Here is a 25,657-nt window from a genome sequence, read left to right as displayed (position 1 = left end):
AAAATCTGATGAAGGGGCTTGGAGTGGAGTGTCCATTCGTGAGGCTGGAGAAGACGACTCAGTTTGTCTGCCAAGACATTGTCCCTCCCCTGAATGTAGACAGCTTTGAGGAAGGTGTTGTGGCGAACCGCCCAATCCCAGATTCTGAGAGCTTCCTGGCAGAGGGAGGCCGAGCCCGTGCCCCCTTGCTTGTTGACATAATACATGGCGACCTGATTTTCGGTGCGAATGAGGACCACCATGTCGTGAAGCAGATGTTGAAAAGCTTGAAGAGCATTGAAGATGGCTCTGAGCTCCAGAAGATTGATTTGATGGAGTCGGTCCGCACAGGTCCAGAATCCCTGAGTGCGAAGCCCATCCAGATGCGCTCCCCAGGCATAGGTCGAGGAATCGGTTGTGAGAACCTTCTGGTGGGGAGGAGAATGAAACAGCAAACCTCTGGATAGATTCGAAGAGGTTATCCACCAGAGCAGAGACTGCCGAAGAGCAGGAGTGACTGTGATGTGTCGAGTCAACGGATCCGACACCTGAGTCCACTGAGATGCCAGGGTTCACTGAGGAATTCTGAGGTGGAGTCTGGCAAACGGCGTCACATGAACTGTAGAGGCCATGTGGCCCAGGAGGACCATCACGTGTCTCGCTGAGATGGTCTGGCGAGAAGACACAGACTGGCAGAGATGAAGAAGAGCATCCATGCGCTGAGAAGGAAGGAATGCTCTGAGACGTACGGTATCCAGGACAGCCCCGATGAAGGGAAGAGACTGGGTCGGCTGTAGATGAGACTTGGGAAAGTTGATCTTGAATCCCAAACTCTGCAGGAACAGAATCGTTGACAGGGTCGCTGAGAGGACCCCCGAGGCCGAGGGAGCCTTGATCAGCCAGTCGTCGAGGTAGGGGAATACCTGAAGACCTTGGTTCCGGAGGGCCGAGGCCACCACCACCAGACATTTGGTGAAGACTCTGGGGGACGAAGACAGGCCGAATGGAAGCACTCGATACTGCAGATGGAGATGTCCCACCCGAAATCTGAGGAACTTGCGAGAGGCCGGATGAATGGGAATATGAGTGTAGGCCTCCTTGAGATCCAGAGAGCATAACCAGTCGTTCTGCTCGAGGAGGGGGTAGAGAGAAGCAAGTGTCAGCATGCGAAACCTCTCTTTGACTAGGAATTTGTTGAGGACCCTGAGGTCCAAAATGGGTCGCAGGTCGCCCGTCTTCTTCGGAACAAGGAAGTACCGGGAGTAAAACCCCTGGTTCAGTTGGTCCGTCGGAACCGGCTCCACGGCACGAAGCCGGAGCAAAGCCTGAGCTTCCTGAAGAAGAAGGGCGGTCTGAGTCAAGTTCGAAGGATACTCTCTTGGAGGGTGGTCCGAAGGGACCCGATGGAAATGAAGAGAGTATCCTTCCTTGATGATAGTAAGGACCCAGAGGTCGGTTGTTATGGCCTCCCAGCGATGATAAAAATGATGGAGGCGCCCTCCGATGGGAAAAACAGGGGGAGGCAGAACGAGGTTGGTTATGCCCTCGACGAGACAGTCAAAAAGGCTGAGTGGTCTTAGGGACAGCAGGCGACTGAGACTTAGGCTGACCCTTCTGGGGAGGCTGACGCTTCGCCGGTTGCCTCGCAGGTGGAGTTTGCCTCGGCTGATAACGCCTCTGATAAATCAACGGCGGACGAGAAGGTAGAGACTGCTGAGGCTTAGGCTTCGGCCGAAGGATAGATTGGAAGGACTTTTCGTGGTCAGACAACTTCTTCGTGACAGTCTCGATGGATTCGTCAAAAAGATCCGCCCCAGCACACGGGACGTTCGCCAGGCGGTCCTGAAGATTCGGGTCCATATCAATGGTCCGCAACCAGGCCAACCGGCGCATCGCCACCGAGCAGGCCGCAGCTCGGGCTGAGAGCTCGAACGCATCATAGGCAGATTGCATCAACTGAAGCCGAAGTTGGGACAGCGAAGCAACCACTTCCTCAAACTCAAACCTAGCCTGGGACTCGATATATGGTGTGAACTTCCGAAGCACAGGTAGAAAAAATTCCAAGTAGGCTGCAAAGTGGAAATTGTAATTCAGGACTCGAGACGCCATCATCGAATTCTGATAGATGCGTCGACCAAACTTATCCATGGTTCTGCCCTCGCGGCCCGGAGGCAGTGAAGCATAGACCTGGCCAGGATGAGACCGCTTGAGCGAGGATTCGACCAGGAGGGACTGGTGAGAAAGCTGAGGACCCTCGAAGCCTTTATGATGCACCGTGTGGTACCGCGCATCCAATTTGCCAGGGACCGCAGGGATGGAGTAAGGAGACTCGAAGCATCGCATGAAGGTCTGGTCGAGGAGCTTGTGCAGGGGAAGCCGCAAGGACTCTGCCGGAGGACGAGGCAAGTGCATGGTATCGAGGTACTCCTTGGAATATCGAGACCCAGCATCGAGAGTAATGTCCATGTCATCTGCCTGAGGAACGATGAAAAGGACAGTTGGTCTGCCGTTGCCGGTCTGCGAGACGGACTAGAAGAAGAAGAGGCTTCAGGCTCCAGAGAGGCCTGCGAGCAACAGGACGAGTAGAAAACCTCAGGGTCCTCGAACTCCGGGCCCGGAGGAGGAGACCCAGTCGAAGCAGCATACCCCAACCGAGGCAATTTCTTCTGAGGCGAGACGGTCGAGTGCCGAGAGGAATGCTTCGAAGAATGTCTGGATCGATGCCCCTCCCAATGCCTGGAAGGGGATCGAGCCCGTCTGTGAGAAACTGGGTCAGACGCCTCCAAGGAGCAGATCGGACTCGATGCCGTCGATCGCAGAGGCGGAAGAGTCGGCGCCTCCCCCGACGACGCCCAGGTTTGATAGGGGGTTCGGAAGAACTCGTCCTGCTTCCTGCTATGCCCAGGACTGGGTGGCCCCGAAGGTGGACGCCACACTGAGTCATGGGGCGGAGTAATCGGTTCCAAGGGAGGCAGGTCACTAAACGAGGCTTTCCTCGAGGGGATGGGCTCCAAGGGAGGCATATCACTAAGGGAGGCCCTCCTCGAGGGAATCGGTTCCAAAGGAGGCACAGCACTAACGGAGGACCTCCTCGAGGACCCGGACACCGCTCGCCGCTCCTCCTCGCCGAGCAACGAGGTCGTGCGGCGAGGAGGAGGAGGAGGGGGGCGGTCCGCCCCTCGAAGCCGAAGCTGGGAGGTCACCCTGGATGGTGGCAATCAGCCGAGGCCCCATGGTCTGCATGAGCTCCACAAACTGAGCCTCCAGAAGGGACCGCAACGAAGCCGATATGGAGGGATCCGCACCAAAAGGGGGCCCTTCCGCACAGTCTCCGCGCTCCTTCGGTGCTGCGTGCTTCTGCTTGCCAGTCTTCGGCACCTTGAGCACCACCGGTGGAACTGTCGGGGTCGATACCTGCTCCGAGGAGACGGAGGAAGGCTCTGGCGCCGAAGCCGAAACCGGTGTGAACGATGCCAGTTTCAGGAGGCCCGAAGCAGCCGGGGAGGCAGAGGGCTTCGCGGAAGGAGTCGAAGCACCCGTTGATGTCAAAGCTGCAGGATCCGATGAAGCTTCCATCTTGAACATGGACTCCCACAGTAGACAGCGGCGCTTAAACGCTCTCGCCGTCAGAGTGGAGCAAGGCTGGCACGATTTCGGGAAGTGATCCGGTCCCAGACACTGTAAGCAGCGTCGATGAGGGTCCGTGAGCGAAAATCGCGTGCTGGCACTTGCTACACTTTTTAAAACCGGTAATCGGCCAGGACATAGGCCGGAAAAGCTCCGCCGCAAGGTCGAAGGCGCGGGGCCCCAGCCACGCGGCCGACCCGGTATCGGAAGGAAAATTTTTTTTTTTTTTTGAAAAAAGAAATCAAAGAAAGAAATAAATGCACAGGAGAGCCAAAAGAACTCAACCCGCGGCAAAATAGAAGGCAAAAAAGAGATTAAATGGGCGCAAATTGAAGATAGACTTCTCAGCTCTGCGGAAGAAAAAGAACTGAGGAGACACGCCCGGACCATCGGGCGGGAAGGCACTGGCGCATGCGCGGTGCGGGCATCTCGAAACTTCTGAGTTTCTTCAAGCAAGACATGCTTGCAAGATGTCCGTATCGGGGCTCTGTCGGATGACATCACCCACTAGTGAGAATACCTGCCTGCTTGTCCTGGGATAATTATACTTTACAAATCTAGATTTAACCATTTCATGTCGCTATTAATGGAACTACAGTGACTCCTGATAGAAAAGTAAGTTGAATTCAAGTTATGCTGCTTGGCATTCAAGACCTTACATAGAGACGCTCCTGATGTTTTTCCCAGATTTACTAAATTATTAGGCAGATCTGTTGATCACCGCAATTCTGACCGCTTGATTCTATCATTCCCAACAATGAAGATATAAAATATAAGACTTATCACTGCAAATAATTTAACTATCACGTTACAAAACTTGGAACTCACTTATAGAGCAAATACCTGAAAACACGGCTTTTTCAGAAGACTCTACTAGAGGTTTAATGCAATTCAGATTTTGCGTTGAATGTCTATTCTGAGTAACAATAATGCAATTTGTATCTTGCTGATTTAGAAGACTGTTAGGGTTGTAATCTGATTTTATCTCATATTGTATATATCGGTATATTTTTATGTAGCAAAAACGTTGCTTGTAATTCACCTAGAACTCTGTCTTGGCGGGATATAAGATTACATGTAACATAACATCCTGATAAAACCTGAACCACCTCTTTCGAACAAGCATCTATTTTAGTGCTATGCATCTCACCGCTTTGGATATGAGGTGACTAGAGCGCCATGTTGCTGCTTCAGTGCTTGGCAACTGGTTTCCATGTACCAGGATGGGCCAGCTTTACCTGGTGTCCTTGCTACAAAGAGGCAAGGCTGTGTTTTGACAGAGAGAAAAATGTCATGGGTTTTGTTTTTTTACCTTTTTATTATTATTATTTCACTCTGACACATTTTATAGCACAGCTTACCACTCCTTGAATTTCAAACATATTATGTGAAAGAATGTAAAGCACTCAACTTGTACACTAGTCATTTATTTTTTTAAATTACATTCAGGTCTACCTGGTGCAATACGTGTAACTCCAAGGATTAGGTGTACAAGCTTGGAAAGCCCTTTTCTCATAAAAGGCACAACACTGAACACTCTGGTTGTACTGGAAAGTCTTCTTTTAAAACCCTGCATCAAGGGCTCTTTTTACTAAACTGCAGACTGGCAAGGTAAATGCGCCGACGCTCATAGTTATTCTACGAGCGTTGGAGCATTTACCTCGTTGGCCTACAGTAGAAACCTGTACCGCAGTTTAATAAAAGCCAGTGTAAATCGGGTAAAGCATAAGAAGCAGCTGATTTTAGAGACAATTAAACTTAGCCTACACATATGTGTGGATGAAAAGATGCTATGCCAGGGACCACTCCTTATAGGACTAGCATCTGTTCACTCTTTCCCTAGGGCATGCCTGTTTATCCAATATGAATAGATATATTCAATAAATTAAAAAAGATCCACAGCCAAGCAATTATACAATTCTGTAAAGCTATAAAGAAAATAAATTAGAGAGATTTTACATATATTAAATACACGGTTATAAACCGTATCATCAGTGCGTTAAAAGTTTATGATGCTTTAATGTTGGACTTCTATACTGGAGCTATAAATAAAAGATCAGTAAACACTTTGATTTTAGCTTAGTTGCCTTAATAAAAGCAGTTCTCAAAGGCTTCCCCCCAATTATATGACGAGTATGGGCCAGAACACTTCTCTATGCTAGAAGAGCAGGACACAGACAGCCTGTGTTTTCTTCTAGCTGATACGTCGTCTTATGGTAACAGGGCAAATTGCACTTTAGTATCAATTTAATTCACCCCCACTTTGCTGGGACACTGTGAGGCTTTGCGCTCAGACACTATATGATGGATGCAGAACATCCTGCCCGAGCCCAGTTATTCACCAACAGAGATATTTGCTAATGCCCTTACCATGCATGCACTGTTTGTCACTTCCACAGCTAGCAAGTGCCCATTCTTTTTTCCCAGCTTGTGTAAAGGTGCATTCTGGACAGAATAAGCAGAAGGCATAGCTGCTTTAGCAGCTCCAGTAATTGCGCTGGATTTTGAATAGGTTACGCTACGCTAACCTTTATCCAAGAGAATGTGTCAAGGACAAGGTGTGTGACAAGGAGAGGCTGCCTTGTCTCGTAAATTCTCCCACTGCTCCAAGCTAGAAGAGCCTGCAAGAGACTGGAATCTGGAGTGTAATTCTTATGTTTAGAAAACTCAGCAACTAATGGGGAAAGCAAACTACAATTACCATAATGAGATTCACTATTCACTTTAAAGGCATTAGGAGGACTGAAATTTGAATTATAGCATTGCTTTAAATATTTATTTCACTTAGTTAATGTTTTACTTACTTTACTGAACTAACCCCTAAGGTGAAACACAACACTTCAAAATAATAGCAATTTGCCAAACAGAATTTTCAAATAACACACAGGATTTCAAAACAAATGACAATTTAACAAATTAATAAAATACATTCAAAGGCCTCATGAGATAATATATGATCGTATTATGTAGTTTTTATTATGTACTGTATTAAATGTAATGTATTTTTAATTTTTTTGTAAACCACTCTGAGTAACTTGTGTTAGGTTTGATAAGACATGGAAGCTATTAAATTATATTTCTTGTATGCTTTTCCCCCCAAATATTCACCTTTAAAATGTTTAGCATCTTGGGAAACTTTTTCCTCACACTTTTCATGCTCTTTAAATTTGTTTTTTGCTTCTCTGAACGGTAGGTATCCAGGTCACTGGATGCCTAGGCAGGGCTTCATTTGCAGACAAAAAGCAAGTGGAACTGTGCATGAAGGGGTGGGGTGGGAGGGTCAGAAACAGCAGTTTAAGAGCTGGACTAGGGGACTGTTTCTTGCTTGGCTCACCTCCTTTTCCTGCAGGTTGCCTGAAAGGAAAAGGCTGTAGTACAAACCCCTGCTGCTCTAGAGTTTAAAACGAAGTAGCAGAACTGCGTTCCAGGCTGTTCCTCCTGGGATTTTTCCAGCCTAGTGCCTCCTGCACTGAAGCATCATTATCTGCTTTTGGAAGACATATAAAAATAAAACACTCCTCTCTCCTAGCATTGCTTTCATTCTAGCTGAAGTAAGTCAGCACTATCATTTGGATCGGCTGCCTGCACACAGGACAGGGCTTGTTGTGCTTTTTCAGCTTCTTGGCACATGTGAAGCAGGCCATGAGGTGGCCAGTCCTACCGTGGACAATACAGCCATTCTTGGGCCTACTCTGACAGATGACACAAGGCTCTGTACTGCTGAGAGGAAGGCTGCACTCCACGCTCTCCTCTTTGTCCCGGGTCTCGTCTCTCTCCGTCTCTTTGCAGGAATCCTGACTACTACAAATAATGCTGCCAGATGTGGATGGCTGGGAGAAGTTCTCCGTTTCCTGGGACTCTAAGCTTAGTGCTCCTGCATCCTCATTCTCTTCAGCAATTGGCTCTTTGGTATCACTTGCCTTGGGTTTCTTACAGTCAGGAACATCAATGCCCTCTTCTGCATCTGGCTCTGCAGAATTCTTCAACTTCTGGCCACCTTTCTCCTCTGGAAGCCAGTCCTTGCGCAGTGCCCAGCATCTGGTGCAATGGGGTGGAAGAGGAGGGTTAATCTCTTCACACTCTGTACACTTCCAGTAATCCTGCAATGGGTGGTAGGAAAGAAATACAATGAATCTTTGCTTTGCTAATACATTATGTACATATATTTATTAAAACTATGTTATCAAATATCTAGCACTCAGAAAGCAAAGCAGGGCAATTCTTAAGGTCCATTAAGCTCAGTATCCTGTTTCCAACAATGGCTAACCCAGGTTACAAATACCTGGAAAGACCCTAAAATGTAAAACAGATTTTATGCTGCTTAGCTTAGGATTAATCAGTGGAATAAAGAGGACAAGCAATTGAAGGACAGGTCAGATTGTTCAGCTGTAAAACCATGCTAATTAGCAAATGGATCTTAGATCACAAGTTACAGTTTGCTTTTACTGTATCTCTAAAACATAGGTACAAGAAGGGGTTCAGTCTCACCGACAACCTTGTCCAGAAGGTTTTCAGGTTATTTTCAGAAACCTGAACTATCAGGCAGCGGGGGGATTTGACTAATTTATAGGCTTATTAAGTCTCTTTAATGGAAATATCTGTAAAATGTGCTGTTGAGTGTTATGCTCAGAGATGCATGGGTGCCTTGCTTTATAGGTTTCTAAAGCTTCAGGTATAGATTTGGATGTTATTTTAAGGTGTTTTGAGGTGTCCATCTGCTTTGAAAATGAGCACCCTTATTTCTTAATATTTCTGTATAAAAAGTAGAATGCAAATGAGATCTCTACGTGTAAGAAGCTGCCAGCAACCCAGAAAGCTTGGGAGAATTCACTTACAGCTGCTGAAATTTCAGGATCTCCATCAAAGGAATCCACATCACTGTCCTGCGCTTGGTATATAGTTACTTGGTATACCTAGTGAGAAAAGAAGAGAAGAAGTGATGACTATTCACGACAATATTTTGTTTGTAAATTTAGGATAAGTCCCTCTTTGTATTGCTATTGCTTGTTCCATTTTAAATATATGACATAATGTATTCCACCAAAATGTATAACTAAGGTTTCTCTGATTCTTCCAATTGTTGGTTATATGTTGAATGGCTAATAAAAGCTTGTTATTCTCTGATGATATTTGACTTTTTTTCCTCATCATCATGCCAAATAGCATTGTGTCAGAAGAGAGTGCCACATGATTTTCCAATAATACGTTTATTTGAGGCCATATTGCATTCCAAAATATCTTAATATAGGGACAATAATAAAGTAAATGATCTAATGTCCCAGGCTCCAGATTACAATGCCAGCATCTATTGGACTTAGGGGTCCAAAACACTCTATGTAACAAAAAGAACCAAGTTTGTCTCATAGATGCTGACACCGTACATCTCATTCTCCAAGACCATAGGGGGGAGGGTGTTGGGAACAATCTTACATAATATGTATGTTCTATAATATGTGTATATTCTGATTGAAAATATAGATGAAGGTTGGGAGGTAGGGGGGTTAAATGTATCATTAGATTTTTATGTAGTAGATATCAAAGTGCTATTGTGTAATAACTTGTTGAATTATATTATTTTGTGCACTTGTTGTCAAATTTGAAAATGAATAAAGAATTATTAAAAAAAAAAAGAGAGAAAAGAACAATTCTCAAAAAAAAAAAAAAAGAGGCTGCACACATTTTTCTTGCTATGAAAGATGGGTCTGTGGCACCTGCTGATCCTGATTTTATAACCCTCTGTTGGTTGCTGTAAGAAAGTCTGATGTATAGTCTAGTCTGGCAATTTATATTCCACTTTTTCAGTTCAAAGGATCACTCAGTGTAGTTCATAATTAATTAAATATATGCAGTAAGGAAAAAGGAGAAATTAGGTTCTTACCTGCTATTTACTTTCTTTTAAGCTTCTCCAGACCGGTATAGGTTAATCTTACAAGCGGGTATAATTCCAATCATGACCAGCAGGTGGAGACTGGAAACAAAACTGGAATAGTACATAAGAGATACCTTTCCCTATTCTTATCAGTCTGCCAAATAGCCAAGCAGAACTAAGAACTGGAAACAGAAATAAACAATACTCTGAACAGGAGTAACAACTAACATACCCATATGCTGTTGGAAAATGCAGAGGAGAGATCCCAGAAAGAAAATGTCCCCACAGCTCGCCAGCTAAGCCACAGCTCCTGTTCTTCAATTCTCCCTGGCCCTAGAAAAATACTAGAACCCGCAGAAAAAACAAAAAGTGCACACACAACAGCCAAAAGAACAATATGACAATAGACAGGGTGGGGACCAGTTTGGAGAAGCTAAAAGAAAGTAAATTAGCAGGTAAGAACCTAATTTCTCCTTCTTTAGCACTCGCCAGATCAGTATAGGCTAATCTTACAAGTGGGACGTACCAAAGCAGTCCCGATCATGGGTGGGACCCCCCGAAGGGCCGACATCAGAACACACTCACCGAACACCGCGTCCCAACACACCTGAATGTCCACATGGTAGTTAGTGTCTGACAAAGGAATGCAAGGAAGACCAAAAAACAGCCTTACAAATGTCCACCGGAGGCATTAGCGAAGACTCAGCCCAAGATGCCACCTGATCCCTAGTGGAATGAGCCTGAGGTCGGACGGACCCCCAAACAGTGCCCACCCAAGCTCAATCTGGCACATAAACGGGGACTAGCATCCCTAAACAAATTCCAACAGCCCTACCAAGGGAGATGGGTACAGCTTACTCACACCTGCTGGAGAATGAAAGAAGACTGATGGGAATAGGGGAAGGTACCTCTTATGCACTATTCCACAGTTTTGTTTGTCATGGTCATGATGAGAAATACTTACTTTTTTTTTTTTAATTCTTTATTCATTTTACATCTTACAAGTGTATCATAAAATAACATTTAAACTTAAACAATATCACTTGATTCTCTATCAATTTAACTTACATCATAATATTTAAACCCTCCCTCCCAATCCTACTAATTCATATGTAGTACATATATCATATAAAGCACAGTTACTTACCGTAACAGGTGTTATCCAGGGACAGCAGGCAGATATTCTTAACGCATGGGTGACGTCACCGACGGAGCCCCGGTACGGACATTTTAACTAGAAAGTTCTAGTTGGCCGCATTGCGCATGCGCGAGTGCCTTCCCGCCCGACGGAGGAGTGCGTGGTCCCCAGTTAAGATAAGCCAGCTAAGAAGCCAACCCGGGGAGGAGGGTGGGACGTAAGAATATCTGCCTGCTGTCCCTGGATAACACCTGTTACGGTAAGTAACTGTGCTTTATCCCAGGACAAGCAGGCAGCATATTCTTAACGCATGGGTGATCTCCAAGCTAACAGAGAGGGAGGGGGGATGGTTGGCCATAAGGAAAATAAATTGTGTAACACAGATTGGCCGAAGTGTCCATCCCGTCTGGAGAAGGTATCCAGACAGTAGTGAGTAGTGAACGTGTGAACTGAGGACCAAGTGGCAGCCTTGCAGATTTCCTCGATGGGCGTGGAACGGAGGAAAGCCACAGAAGCAGCCATAGCTCTGACCCTGTGGGCCGTGACAGCACCTTCCAGTGAGAGACTGGCCCGAGCATAACAGAACGCAATGGAGGCAGCAAGCCAGTTGGAAAGCGTCCGTTTAGAGACAGGACGACCTAGGCAGTTAGGGTCGAAGGACAAAAAGAGCTGAGGGAACGAGCGGTGGGCCCTGGTACGGTCAAGGTAGTATGCAAGGGCACGCTTACAGTCCAGCGTGTGTAACGCCTGTTCCCCAGGATGAGAATGGGGCTTAGGGAAAAAGACAGGCAACACAATGGACTGGTTGAGGTGAAATTCCGAGACCATCTTGGGAAGGAATTTAGGATGGGTACGCAGAACCACCTTGTCATGGTGAAAAACAGTGAAAGGTCGGGTCGGCAACCAGTGCTTGCAGATCACTAACCCTCCTGGCAGAGGTGATGGCAATGAGGAAAAGCACCTTCCAGGTAAGAAATTTGAGCGAAGTTATGGCAAGAGGCTCAAAAGGAGGTTTCATGAGGGCAGATAAAACCACATTCAGGTCCCAGACGACTGGAGGAGGCTTCAGAGGTGGTTTGACATTGAAGAGGCCCCTCATGAACCGGGAAACCAGGGGGTGAGCCGTGAGAGGTTTTCCGAGGACAGGCTCATGAAACGCAGTGATGGCACTGAGGTGGACTCTGATTGAGGTAGACTTGAGGCCAGCGTTGGATAGAGAGAGCAAATAGTCCAGTACAGTTTCCACCGCCAATGAGGTGGGATCGTGGTGATGTAGTAGACACCAAGAGGAGAACCGAGTCCACTTCTGATGGTAACATTGGAGGGTGGCCGGTTTCCTGGAGGCATCCAAAATACGACGGACAGGCTGAGACAGATTCTCTGGAGAGGTCAGCCCGAGAGAAACCAAGCTGTCAGGTGGAGTGAGGACAGATTGGGATGCAGTAGAGACTGATGCTGCTGTGTAAGTAGAGTAGGAAACACAGGAAGAGGAATGGGTTCTCTGGAGCTTAGCTGGAGCAGGAGGGAGAACCAGTGTTGGCGGGGCCACCGAGGGGCGATGAGAATCATGGTGGCTCTGTCCCTGCGGAGTTTGAATAACGTTCGCAACATCAGAGGTAGTGGAGGAAAGGCATAGAGGAACCGATCCGTCCAGTTGAGCAGAAATGCATCCGGAGCCAGACGATGAGGAGAGAAGAGTCTGGAACAGAACTGGGGCAGCTGATGGTTGTGAGGAGCTGCAAAGAGGTCCACCTGAGGAGTGCCCCACCGAGCAAAGATGGAGCGGAGTGTGGGAGGATCCAGAGTCCACTCGTGAGGTTGAAGGATGCGGCTGAGATTGTCGGCCAGGGAGTTCTGGTCGCCCTGGATGTAGACAGCCTTGAGGAAGAGACTATGGGCCGTGGCCCAGGTCCAGATGCGGATGGCCTCCTGACAGAGGAGGGGAGATCCGGTGCCGCCTTGCTTGTTTATGTAGTACATGGCGACTTGGTTGTCTGTGCATAGGAGAAGAACCTGAGGGTAGAGAAGGTGCTGGAAGGCCTTGAGGGCATAGAACATGGCCCTGAGTTCCAGGAAGTTGATGTGATGTTGACGCTCTTGAGGGGTCCAGAGTCCCTGGGTGCGAAGATCTCCCAGGTGAGCTCCCCACGCATAGGGGGAGGCATCTGTGGTTATGATCATGGAGTGAGGGGATAGATGAAAGAGTAGACCCCTGGAAAGATTGGAGGAGTTCAACCACCATTGAAGAGATTGCTGAAGAGACGATGTCACAGAGATGGGATGAGAAAGAGGATCCGTGGTCTGTGACCATTGGTTGGCTAGAGTCCATTGAGGTGTCCTGAGGTGGAGTCGCGCCAGAGGAAGCACATGGACGGTCGAGGCCATGTGGCCCAGGAGGACCATCATCTGCCGAGCTGGGATGGAGTGATGAAGGAGCACCTGACGACAGAGGTGGAGCAGGGTCCGTTGTCAGTCGGAGGGGAGAAACGCCCTCATCAGAGTGGTGTCGAGAACCGCACCAATGAACTGAAGTCGCTGTGTGGGAAGCAGGTGTGACTTGGGGTAGTTGATCTCGAACCCCAGGAGATGGAGGAAAGAGATGGTGTGTTGAGTGGCTTGTAGCACAAGCGGAGACGTAGGTGCTTTCACCAACCAATCGTCCAAGTAGGGGAACACCTGGAGGTTGTGAGACCTGAGGAAGGCCGCCACCACAATAAGGCACTTGGTGAACACCCTGGGTGATGATGCGAGGCCAAAGGGTAGCACTTTGTACTGGTAGTGATGGTGCTGTATCTGAAACCGGAGGTAGCGACGTGAAGTCGGATTGATTGGAATGTGAGTGTAGGCCTCTTTGAGGTCTAGGGAACATAGCCAGTCGTGTTGAGAGAGAAGAGGGTAAAGCGTGGCAAGGGAGAGCATTCTGAATTTTTCCTTGACCAGACACTTGTTGAGGTCCCGGAGATCGAGGATGGGACGGAGGTCTCCTGTCTTCTTGGGAACCAGGAAGTAGCGGGAGTAGAATCCCTGACCCCTTTGGTCTGAGGGTACGTCTTCGATGGCATTGAGAAGAAGGAGGGATTGGGAGGAGTGAGAAGCAGACTCTATGGGAAGATTGTCTGGTGGAAGAGTCTGGAAGTTGAGAGAGTAGCTGTGGCGAATGATGTTGAGGACCCATTGGTCGGATGTGATGACCTCCCAACGGCTGAGGAAGAGTTGGAGGTGTCCTCCGATAGGCTGAGGAAGAGGCAATGATGGTGGGAGACTGGCTATGCCCTGGAGAAAGGAGTCAAAAGGGTTGAGATGGTTTTGACGGAGGGAGAGGCTTGGCAGGCTGATGAGACTGGGAACGAGCCTGAGGTTGATGCTGGTGACGAGGACGGCGAGGTTGTTGCTGAGGCGGGTTGAGAGGTCTGGCCGAGAACCTGCGTTGGTAGGAGGACTGCTGTCTGTAGGGGCGAGCAGGCGGAGTCTTCTTTTTGGGTTTGACCAGAGTGTCCCACCTAGTCTCGTGTGCTGAGAGTTTCTGGGTGGTTGAGTCCAGGGATTCCCCGAAGAGTTCGTCACCAAGACAAGGTGCGTTAGCCAGGCGGTCTTGGTGGTTAATGTCGAGGTCAGAAACTCTCAGCCAGGCCAGACGCCGCATGGCAACAGCCATGGCAGATGCTCTAGAGGTCAGCTCAAATGAGTCATAAATGGAGCATACCATGAATTTCCGAAGTTGGAGCAGACTGGAAATTTGCTGTTGGAAAAGAGGGACCTTACGTTCAGGAATGTATTTTTGCAAGGAGGAGAGTTGTTGCACCAGATGCTTCATATAGAAGGAGAAGTGAAAGGTGTAATTATTTGCCCTGTTGGCCAGCATTGCATTCTGGAAAAGGCGCTTGCCAAATTTATCCATCGTTTTGTCCTCTCTGCCAGGAGGGGTGGAGGCATAGACACTGGAACCCTGAGTTTTCTTTAAGGTGGACTCCACCAGGAGAGATTCATGGGGCAATTGAGGCTTGTCAAACCCTGGGATTGGAATGACCTGGTACAAGCTATCCAGTTTGCGAGGGGCCCCGGGGACAGTGAGGGGGTTCTCCCAATTTTTGAAAAAAGTTTCCCGTAGGATGTCGTGGACGGGTAACTTAAGGAATTCTTTGGGAGGTTGCTCAAAGTCTAGGGCATCGAGAAAAGCCTGGGACTGGCATGGAGGTGTTAAGCGGTACTGAGGGTGTCGACACCAATGGGATCGTGCGAGGCTCGGACCGGTCAGCAGTGTGAGGCCAGCAGTGCCGGCAACAGTTGTTGGAGTTGTTGCTGCAGCTGCTCCTGTAATTGGGTCTGGAGTATGGCCGCGATGCGGTCGTCCAGGGGAGGCACCGGTATCGCTTTTTTCTTTTTCGGTACCATAGGTGCCGCTCTACGCTCCGGTGATGAGGAGGCCGATGACGAGGCACTCACCGATATCGGAGCGGAGCGTTTTCGGGGTCGGTGCGGTGCCGGAAGGACCGGCGTCGCAACTGTGGCAGGAGGGCGCTCAAGGGAAGTGGAAGGCTTCTTAGCCGGCTTACCTGGGGCCAGCGACCCCGAAGAAGGATCTGGCGGTGTCGAAGTAGTCGGTGCCGACTTTTGAGATGCTGTCGACGTCGCGGCAGGTTCCATGGCAGATCCGGTGCCGAAGAGAATATTTTGCTGGATCTGCCTATTTTTTAATGTGCGCTTTTTAAGAGTCGCACAGCGGGTGCAGGTGTCAGCCCGATGCTCCGGACCCAAGCACTGCAGGCACCAATTGTGCGGGTCGGTGAGAGAGATTGGGCGTGCACACCACTGGCACTTCTTAAAGCCCGGTTGAGGGGGCATGAAGGGAAACACAGCCTCCGCAAAATCGAAGCCGTAGGCCTGTTTGGTGGCAGTAGGCCCCGCCGGGGCCGGGCCGAAAAAATAAGAAAACTGGACGAGTTTTAAAAAAAAAAAAAAAATAAAAGCAAAGGGATCCGAAAGGAAAAAAAAAGAATCAAAGAACAAGAAAAAATACGCGAGCGGGAAGGCAAAAAATAGTTTTTCAACGGCCGTTGAAAACACATGCGTCTTCTTCGCTCCGCAGAAACTGGGGACCACGCACTCCTCCGTCGGGCGGGAAGGCACTCGCGCATGCGCGGTGCGGCCAACTAGAACTTTCTAGTTAAAATGTCCGTACCGGGGCTCCGTCGGAGACGTCACCCATGCGTTAAGAATATGCTGCCTGCTTGTCCTGGGATAATATATTATATATTCTGTCCTATTAATCTAATTATTTAATATCAAATCAGAAATCTCACCCCCTCATACTTTGCAATTATACCTATTAGGGAAAAATGATAGTCCAATAACTACTCATTACAATAAGAACATAAGAAGTTGCCTCCACTGGGTCAGACCAGAGGTCCATCGCGCCCCCAGTGGTCCGCTCCCGTGGGACCCATCAGGTCCATGACCTGTGAAGTGGTTCTTGACCATTTCTATAACCTACCTCTACTTCTATCTGTAACCCTCAATCCCCTTATCCTTTAGGAACCTATCTATTTAATGGCCTCCAAACCTCCTGAAAGTTATTAAAATTACCTTTCTGCAAGGCTAACATTCTTTCCATCTTGTATATATGACCAAAAACTATAATTTAATCTATTCCAATTTTTCCAATTAAATGTAATCTGCTGAATGGCAACTCCTGTCATAATAAGTAATAGCTTATTATTCTTTGCAGAAATTTGACTTTTCTTCCTCATTGACATTCCAAATAATATAGTATCATAGGATACAGCCACAGGATTTTCCAACAAATAATTTATTTGGCCCCAAATCGATTTCCAAAAAGCCAAAATGAATGGACAATAGAACAATAAATGATCGAAAGTCCCCGCTTCGAGATGACAATGCCAACATCTATTAGACTTAAAGCTATCTAGTTTTTGTAAATGAACAGGGGTCCAGAAAGCTCGGTGCAACAGAAAAAACCAAGTTTGCCTCATAGATGCCAACATTGAACAACTCATCCTCCAAGACCAAATTCGTGGCCATTGAGATGCAGTAATTTGATGCTTAATCTCAATGCTCCAAATGTCTCTAAGACCAGTTCTTGGTTTTTTATTCATAAATCCAGATATCAGTTTATACCACTGTGTGTGTAAGATTAACCTATACCAGTCTGGAGAGTGCTAAAGAATTAGGTCTTATCTGATCATTTTCTGTCCATTGTCCGACAGAACTCTGACCGACTTGGCCATTAAAAGGGAGTGGAAGGCTAACAGCGCCAGATGGACGGCTCTGGTCTCCAACACACTGATCGACCAGGATGCCTCCTCCGTGGACCAGGTGCCCTGAGCTGAGTGACCTAGACACTGAGCTCCCCAACCGTGGAGACTGGCATCCGTGAGAAGCACTGTCCACTGCGGTAGATCCAGACTCAACCCCTGAACCAGATGGGAGGTCTGGAGCCACCAACGAAGACTGCAGCGCGCCAAACCTCGCAGAGGGACAGGGACATCCAAACTGTGCCTCTGGGGCGACCACCGCCGGAGCAGAGCATACTGAAGAGGACGCATGTGGGTCAGCGCTAACCTCACTGCGTCCAGGGACGCCGCCATCGACCCCAAGAATTGGAGGAAATCCTGTGCCCAAGGACACCAGGACGCCATAAGGAGGCGAATCTGAGATTGAAATTTGCTTACCAGGGCCTCTGGAAGGAAGACCTTCCCCAAGGGGGTGTTGAATAGCACCCCAAGTTATTCCAGACACAGAACTGGGACCAACCGACTCTTGGAAAGGTTGAACACCTAGCCCAGCAACTGGAGAAAATCCACCACCTGAGCCGTAACCTGGGTGCTCTCCTGTAACGACTTCGCTCGAATCCACCAGTCGTACAGTTAGGGGTGCACCAGAATGCCCTCCGACCGCAAGACTGCCACGATGACCACCATCACTTTGGTGAACGTCCGGGGAGCCGTGGTCAGGCCAAAGGGAAGAGCTCAGAACTGACAGTGCTGACCCAAGATCGCAAAGCGAAGGAAGCGCTGATGAGAGGCCTGAATGGGAACATGCAAGTAGGCCTCCGTCAGAGCGAGAGAAGTCAGGAACTCCCCCGGCTGAACTGCCAGAATGACAGACCGCAGTGTGTCCATGCGAAAAGAGGGAATTCTGAGAGCCCTGTTACATATGAACATAAGAGTTGTCACTGCTGGGTCAGACCAGTGGTCCATCATGCCCAGCAGTCCGCTCATGCGGCGGCCTTTTTGGTCAAAGACCAGCGCCCTAACTGAGACCAGCCCTACCAGCATACGTCCTTGTTCAGTAGGAACTTGTCTAACTATGTCTTGAATCCCTGGAGGGTGTTTTCCTCTATGACAGCCTCCGGGAGAGCGTTCCAGTTTTCCACCACTCTCTGGGTGAAGAAGAATCTATCCCCTTTCAACTTTAAAAAGAGTGCCCTCTCGTTCTCCCTACCTTGGAGAGGGTGAACAACCTGTCCTTATCTATTAAGTCTATTCCCTTCAGTACCTTGAATGTTTCGATCATGTCCCCTCTCAATCTCCTCTGTTCTAGGGAACAGAGGCCCAGTTTCTCTAATCTTTCGCTGTACGGAAGCTGCTCCAACCCCTTAACCATCTTAGTTGCTCTTCTCTGGACCCTCTCGAGTAGTACCGTGTCTTTCTTCATGTACGGCGACCAGTGCTGTACGCAGTACTCCAGGTGAGGACGCACCATGGCTCAGTACAGCAGCATGATAACCTTCTCCAATCTGTTCGTGATCCCCTTCTTTATCATTCCTAGCATTCTGTTCGCCCTTTTCGCCTCCGCCGCACATTGTGTAGACGGCTTCATCGACTTATCTATCAGAACTCCCAAGTCCCTTTCCTGGGAGGTCTCTCCAAGTACCGCCCTGGACATCCTGTACTCGCGCTTGAGATTTTTGATACTGACATGCATCACTTTACACTTATCCACGTTGAACCTCATCTGCCATGTCAATGCCCATTCCTCGAGCCTGATTATGTCACGTTGCAGCTCTTCGCAATCCCCCTGCGTCTTCACTACTCTAAATAACTTTGTGTCGTCTGCAAATTTAATCACCTCGCTTGTCGTACCTATGTCCAGATCATTTATAAAGATGTTGAAGAGTACAGGTCCAAACACTGAGCCCTGCGACACCCCACTGGTGACGCTCTTCCAGTCAGAGTATTGCCCATTTACCCCCCACTTTCTGTTTCCTATGCTCCAGCCAGTTTTTAATCCATGTGAGTATTTCTCCCTTGATTCCATGGCTTGCAATTTTCCGAAGTAGTCGTTCATGCGGAATCTAGTCGAACGCCTTCTGAAAGTCCAGATATACAATGTCGACCCCTGCTGAAACCTTTCCCTGTGTTTGCAATACAGGGGGAAGGTCACCTGAGGTTGCAGACAAAATGGAGGGAACTGTCTGTCAAAATGGTGAAGATCCCGCCAAAATAACCCCTCCAGGGCCTGTAGCGGCTGGAAATCCTGAACTGTCCCAGCTGCTAAAGCAAGTAAGCCAGCATCAGCTGTTAAAGCAAGTAAGCCAGCATCAGCTGTTAAAAAATCAGCTGAGAGGGAATCCTTTTTCCCCTACCATCGGCAATTCGGGGAATCCCTCCGGAGGCAGTGAGAGAAGACCGGGCTGCCTCACTGCTTTTAGCCGACTCGCGAGACACTAAGGCCGGGGAGCTCTGGACGCCTGCAGCCGCTGCTGACGGAGCTCCACAACCCCACCGGCCCAAACTGCTGAGTTCAGGCCGGCTGCGAGTGCCTCGCAGCTGGACCAAATTGTGTCCCACTCCCCCAGAGAAGGGCACAATTGCTCCATACGTGACCTAGCTAGAAGAAAAGTGCCGGTTAGTGCAAAAATAATAACTTTATTCTTCTATAAAATATAAAATACAGTAAACTGACAGGGAAGCAACCCTGCAGACTGGCACTACCCTCAGGATTTTTTTTTTTTCATAAGACTCCACAGGCTCTCTAAGCAATATGCCTTGCTTGATTTAGGGGGCAAGGCTTACTGCTGAGCCTCCTCTAAAAAAATGTGGAGAGGTGGAGAAGTGGGGGGAGGGACCCTGCTCGAGACCCGCCAGGTTTGACACCCCAGATGTCAGACGGATCCCAAACAGGGCCCACCCAAGCTCAATCCGGCCAAAAATAGGGACTAGAAACCCCTAAACAAATTCCAACAGTCCTACCAAAGAAGATGGGTACAGCTCAGTCAACACCTGCTGAAGACTGAAAGAAGACTGATAAGAATAGGGAAAAGTATCTCTTATGTACTATTCCACAGTTTTGTTTTCAGTCTCCACCTGCTGGTCATGAATGGATATATACCCACTCTTAAAGATTAACCTCTACTGGTCTGGAGAGTGCTAAAGAATTAGGTCTTACTGATCATTTTCTGTCCATTAGTCCTTAACACTATTCCAGACCAGTGGGATATCCATCGACCAGAAGGTGGAGAAAGATCACACTTAAACAGCTGTAAGATATAGGTCCTTTCCTCCACCCCCCCCCCATTTTTTTAAAAAATTCTTTATTCATTTTTCCATCTTACAACAAGTGCACAATACTACCGTATTTTCACTCATATAACGCGCATACGCGTATAGCGCGCGGGTCCAAAGCATTTCTGTAAAAAATTTTTTATATAGCACACACACGCGTATACCGCGCAAGCTGCTATAACCTCCTCCCACTCCCGCTTACTCTTCTGGCCTGTGAGCCGGCATCCTCCCCCGCGATCCTACATCCCCCCCAGCACCGCAAAACATCTCTTACCTGATTGGGCACCGGCACTAGCACCAATGCACAGGACGTGCCAGTGCCAGTGCCCGAAGATCCTCCCTCGTTGTTGCTGGGCTGGGCGGTGCGAGGGAGATCCTCCTTCTTCCTTGTGCCGGGCTGGACTGGGCTTTGAGCATTTGCGCATGCTCAAAGCCTTCTGGTCTCGCTCTCTCCGAGATTCTCAGATTGAGAATCTCGGAGACAGCGAGACCAGAAGGCTTTGAGCATGCGCAAATGCTCAAAGCCCAGTCCAGCCCGGCACAAGGAAGAAGGAGGATCTCCCTCACACCGCCCAGCCCAGCCCAACGAGGGAGGATCTTAGGGCACTGGCACATCCTGTGCATTGGTGCTGGTGCCCAATCGAGTAAGAGATGTTTTGCGGTGCTGGGGGGGATGTAGGATCGCGGGGGAGGGGGGGTGACGCGAGCAGGGGGGAGGATGCCGGTTCGCAGGGGGGATGCCGGATCGGAATGAAAAAAAAAAGTTGTAAAACGCGTTCACACGTATAACGCGCACGGTTATGCACGGTTTGTAAAAATCGTGTATAATGTGCACGGTTTGTAAAAATCGTGTATAGCGCGCGTTATATGCGTGAAAATATGGTACATTATATTAACTTTTACATATCACTTGATATTCATACAATTATGATTTTACATACATGAATTTATTCCCCCCATCCACACTTCCCACAAGTAATTAAATTCAAAATATCATTTATATATTATATTTCAATCTATTAATCAGACCTTTAAAAGAACTATTTGCCCTCCCCCCTCCTCTACATGTAAATGTACTTTCATTAGGAAAATGATGTCTATTCATTGCAATAATTTGCTAATGGCCCCCAAATCTTTTTAAAATTATTATAATTTCCTTTTTGTATGGCAATTGATCTTTCCATTTTATAAATATGACATAATGAATTCCACCAAAATGTGTAGAAATTGGCCCCCCATTCAGTATTAATGTAGACAAGCAGAGGGAAAGGATAACCTGAGAGTCTAGCAACCCTCTCCTATCTGTGTGCTCACTTCATCCTGTGACTATCCTTTGAGCTTGCTTGGCTGCAACTGCAGACACAGTCACACTCCCAACAGAATAAGGAATCTACTGCCCAGCTGCACCACAGCTCCAGTACAGGGAGGGCCCCTGGAATAGTGTGAAGGACTATTGGCAGGAGGGATGTCCATTTCTTCCCGCTGCCCGGGTCCCTTGACCCCAGCACCTTTAAATTAAAGGATAGCAGGAGGGATGTCCACTCCCTCCTGCTGCCAGGGTCCTCTGCCCTCCCCCCAGCCCCTCTATGATAAAGACAGGCTGAAGGGATGGTTAACAAGACTAAGAATGTTATAATGCCTCTGTTCAATCTAATTCTTACTTCACATTTAGGAAATCATTAAAGACCTATTTATTTGACAAATAAGAATACTAATTTTGATATATTTAAATGAGGTCTTTTGTTTCTATTCTTATTGTCATAGTATGTTTTAATTTTTTAATATTTTTTAACATTGTACTACTTTTATTATATAATTTTAGATTGTACTTAGATAGTATGTTCTATGAAACTGTACCATGTGCTGAAATGTCTCAGTATTCTCCTGTTATGAACCGCCCAGAACAACTGGTTGGGCGGTATACAAGAAAATAAATTATTATTATTATTGCTCCATTGTCCAAGCTCACCTGGAGTATTGCTTTCAATCCTGGTCTCCTGAGCTCAAAAAAGGTTATTTTACACTGTAGCAGTTGAACTTTGATTTATATTTTCTGTAAATACACCTGAGATTGTAAACAGAGGGCAGTGTCTCCAAATGGGTTAATTTGGTACATACCATGACAGTAAGTCAAAGCATGCTGTGTATAATCTCAGTCTCTCAAAGTTTACTAAGTTGTGCTAAATGCAATTTCCTTCTGAAATTTATAGCATTAACTAACTCTATGAAGAGATTCACCCAAGGCGGTGTATATTTAGATCAAGACATTTTCACACAACTACTGTAGCCAGTAGCTAGACAATTGACCGGGTGGGATAGATGGATTCTTTCTAATTAAAAATATCAGCACAAGCATCCTTTCCACTTGGTCTAGAGCAGGGGTGTCAAAGTCCCTCCTCGAGGGCCGCAATCCAGTCGGGTTTTCAGGATTTCCCCAATGAATATGCATGAGATCTATTTGCATGCACTGCTTTCATTGTATGCTTATAGATCTCATGCATATTCATTGGGGGAATCCTGAAAATCTGACTGGATTGCGGCCCTCAAGGAGGGACTTTGACACCCCTGGTCTACAGGCTGCAGCTGTATGTAGCCTTTAAAGGTGAAAGCTGACCTGGTCTGTAAATATACTCTAGGTGGACAGGTTGAATCATGTATTAAAGGGGCTGTTTCACCTCAGGTCTAGCTCACCTAATGTTTTCCCTTCTCAGTGGAACACCTGCCATGACTGAATAAACCATATCATGAAAATATACAACTATCCAACATAAACTTCTTCTCTTGCTTTTGTAGTTATGTGATGTATTTCACCTCTCCCCACCCGGGTGAAAACTTCGTACTTAAGTGTCACTTCAACTTTGAGTAACAATTGGGTTTAGCTAAGAAAATTTATTGCTATCATTTCCCCCCCCCCTCCAAATATAGCCCTCTTATAGAAGGATCCTTGCAGCACTAGATTGAGTGACAGCAGAGAGTGGATCAGTGTGCGCTAGAAATGTTATACCACGCTTTGCTTTATTATACTGGAATATATAAACTAGGGAAATAGCATCAATTCAAAATGAAATAAGGCCTCTGCTTTCTCTCTACCCACTCTACACCGGTACAGGCTTGTACACTGCCTGGGAGCTGACCCATATGAACCCTGCACAGTGGTTAACATAACACACACACCTCATCATCTTCATCTGTCAACTCCTGCCCTTCTTCATTGTGACTGTAGTCTTCTGAGTACACAGACTCGACTTCAAACTCGACACTGAACTGGTCTGAATCAGAATCCTGGTCAAACCAAGTGTCTTCTGAATTTTCACTTACTGATGCAGTGTCTACATCCTAAAACACAAAAATGTTCACACAATGCCAACAGTTACTTTCTGAAAGCAAGCAAAAAAGAAGATATTGCCGATAATATAGCTTGCTAAAAACTCTCTCCAGGCAAATCTACCTGCTGATATAGGATTGCTACACGTCTAGCCTCAGCACCATGCTTAACCGTTGCGACATTACCATATGCTCAAAAATCAGAGGTCAAATTGCCTCAGCTGATTCAGTAAAGCTGGAAGATTTTGCATTTCATAATATGTGGAAGAGTCAGACAAGTTGTAGGTGATATTAAGTTAGTCTAGTAAAAAGGTATCGCCTACAAATCTGTCTGTAATCCCACTTGTAAGATTAACCTATGCCGGCCTGGAGAGGTGCTAAGAATGGGTTTAGAAGTCTGTCACTACTCATCTGTCAGTCCTGACGCAGGAGTAAGCACATACTAACTACCATGTGCTGAATAAATGAGATTTCTACCTAATAGACTGAATTGTGTGTCCTTTGTACAATAATCTGATGACAAAGAAATTGCAAGGCTCAGTGGTTGCTGCCTAACGTTCCTCCTCTTGGGGTGTTTCCAGAGACCCTTGGTCACCTCTCACTTCCTCAGTACGAGGAATCCTCTTGTGCTTATTCCAGACTTTCAATTATGTCCCTGTTTTTCCCTCTACTGCCTTTTTTGTGGAGGAATGATGCTTGGCTTTATTCCAAACTCTGCTTTCTCCAGTCTTCCACTATAGATCACTGTTCTAGGATGTCCTGTCTACTGTCAAATGCTTCTGCATAATGCATTATTTAGACTTTTGAAGTATCCCAATGGTTAGCTCCTGTCGCTTCAGTTCACTACGTCTATGGTTTTATTCCCAGATGACCTCTCCAGGCTCCAGCACGATTCGCCAAAGCTCAGCACTGCCCTCTACTGCACCTAATTGCAAATGCTCTCCTACAGATTGAGTTAACACATCTTCAGGCTGCTCTTATACAGTGATAATACCAGTACATTTTGCTTACAGCATTTGAGCAAGAGTCAGTTGATTCACTGCTGTTTCGGTCTCGACGTAAACCACTAATAACACACCATGAGAGGCTCTCGTCAAATGTAAGAGAAATGCTGTCTGATTTATGCCGCTTTCTTTGTTTGTCACCAGGAGAATCGGACAAAGGATTTTCTTCTATTAAAAAAAAAAAAAAAAAAATTAACAATGGAGAAGTTAACCAATCATTTAGATAGTGCTGAAAAATCATTCTGCATAACATTCCAACAACATTGAACAGCAGACATGTTTCTAGCCTTTGTCCTGACACTGCTGCTTTACTGTTAGCACCATGAGCAAGTCTGTGGCACTCAGGGCAATATTCTAGAAATGGCACCTTAAGTTAGGTGCTGGTAGTGGAAAATGCTATTTAAAAATTTTTAAAAAAAAATTCTTTATTCATTTCTAAAAACTTACAATAAGTTTAACAGCATATATAACATTTTAAACTCAGATACAACACTTATTAGTCTGTTAAAATCCATATCAGAATTTATCCCCCCTAATCAATAACAGTCTTTACATTCAAGAAAACATATAATCCCCATTCCCATATACCTTACCTTAATAATCAGACCAAAATACCCTTCCCCCTACCTTGGACATGCATATTTAAGGGGAAAAATAATATTCAATCATTACAAAATTTTGTTAATGGCTCCCAAATATACTGAAATTTTCTAAAATTCCCCTGCTGTGTGGCTATTATCCTTTCCATTTTATAGATGTGACATAAAGAGTTCCATCAGAAATTGTAAATGTTTTAAAAAAATGTAGGTGCCCACTAGTTAACTAAGATTCTACTGTATCGAGATCCACGCAGAGAATCGTATTACGTGTACCTGTTTCACTGTGAGTTCTTCTCCTAGATGAGGTGGAAGCTGCTCTTGCAGGCAAACCTACTGCAGCAAGCTTTTCTTCATGGGAATCTTGTGTGGCTTCCTGAATGAAGAAATGACAACTGAGTCACCCAGTAACTACTAAGATTATAGTGGTGGCCTATTAGTTACAAGAATAGGTTAGTGACAAGCCACTATCTCATGTTGACTCAGGTAAGCTCTATAGAGCAGGGATCTGCTGTACCTAGTTTAGGGCACTATTTAAAAATGTTTAACTAAACATATAGCAGTTCTTAGTGATCTTTCAGTCTAGAAATTTAAAT

At 46.7% G+C, this 25,657-nt stretch overlaps 1 protein-coding gene across 3 annotated transcripts in view; it reads right to left on the bottom strand.

Moving 5' to 3' along the window:
• Positions 1-6,360: 6,360 nt before the first annotated feature.
• Positions 6,361-25,657, bottom strand: part of MDM2 (MDM2 proto-oncogene) — a 49,038-nt gene continuing 29,741 nt past the window's right edge. For all 3 annotated transcript variants that reach the window (XM_033951649.1, XM_033951648.1, XM_033951650.1), the window contains exons 7-11: positions 25,338-25,437; positions 24,473-24,633; positions 23,312-23,473; positions 8,442-8,519; positions 6,361-7,706 (exon numbers count right to left, since the gene is read on the bottom strand). In XM_033951649.1, coding sequence (XP_033807540.1) covers positions 7,149-7,706; positions 8,442-8,519; positions 23,312-23,473; positions 24,473-24,633; positions 25,338-25,437 — 1,059 coding nt within the window. In that variant the 3' untranslated portion in view covers positions 6,361-7,148. The remainder of the gene's footprint in view (positions 7,707-8,441; positions 8,520-23,311; positions 23,474-24,472; positions 24,634-25,337; positions 25,438-25,657) is intronic.

The sequence above is a fragment of the Geotrypetes seraphini genome, chromosome 7 (assembly GCF_902459505.1).
Source record: "Geotrypetes seraphini chromosome 7, aGeoSer1.1, whole genome shotgun sequence".
Lineage (NCBI taxonomy): Eukaryota > Metazoa > Chordata > Amphibia > Gymnophiona > Dermophiidae > Geotrypetes > Geotrypetes seraphini.
This window is presented reverse-complemented; position numbering and strand designations above follow the sequence as displayed.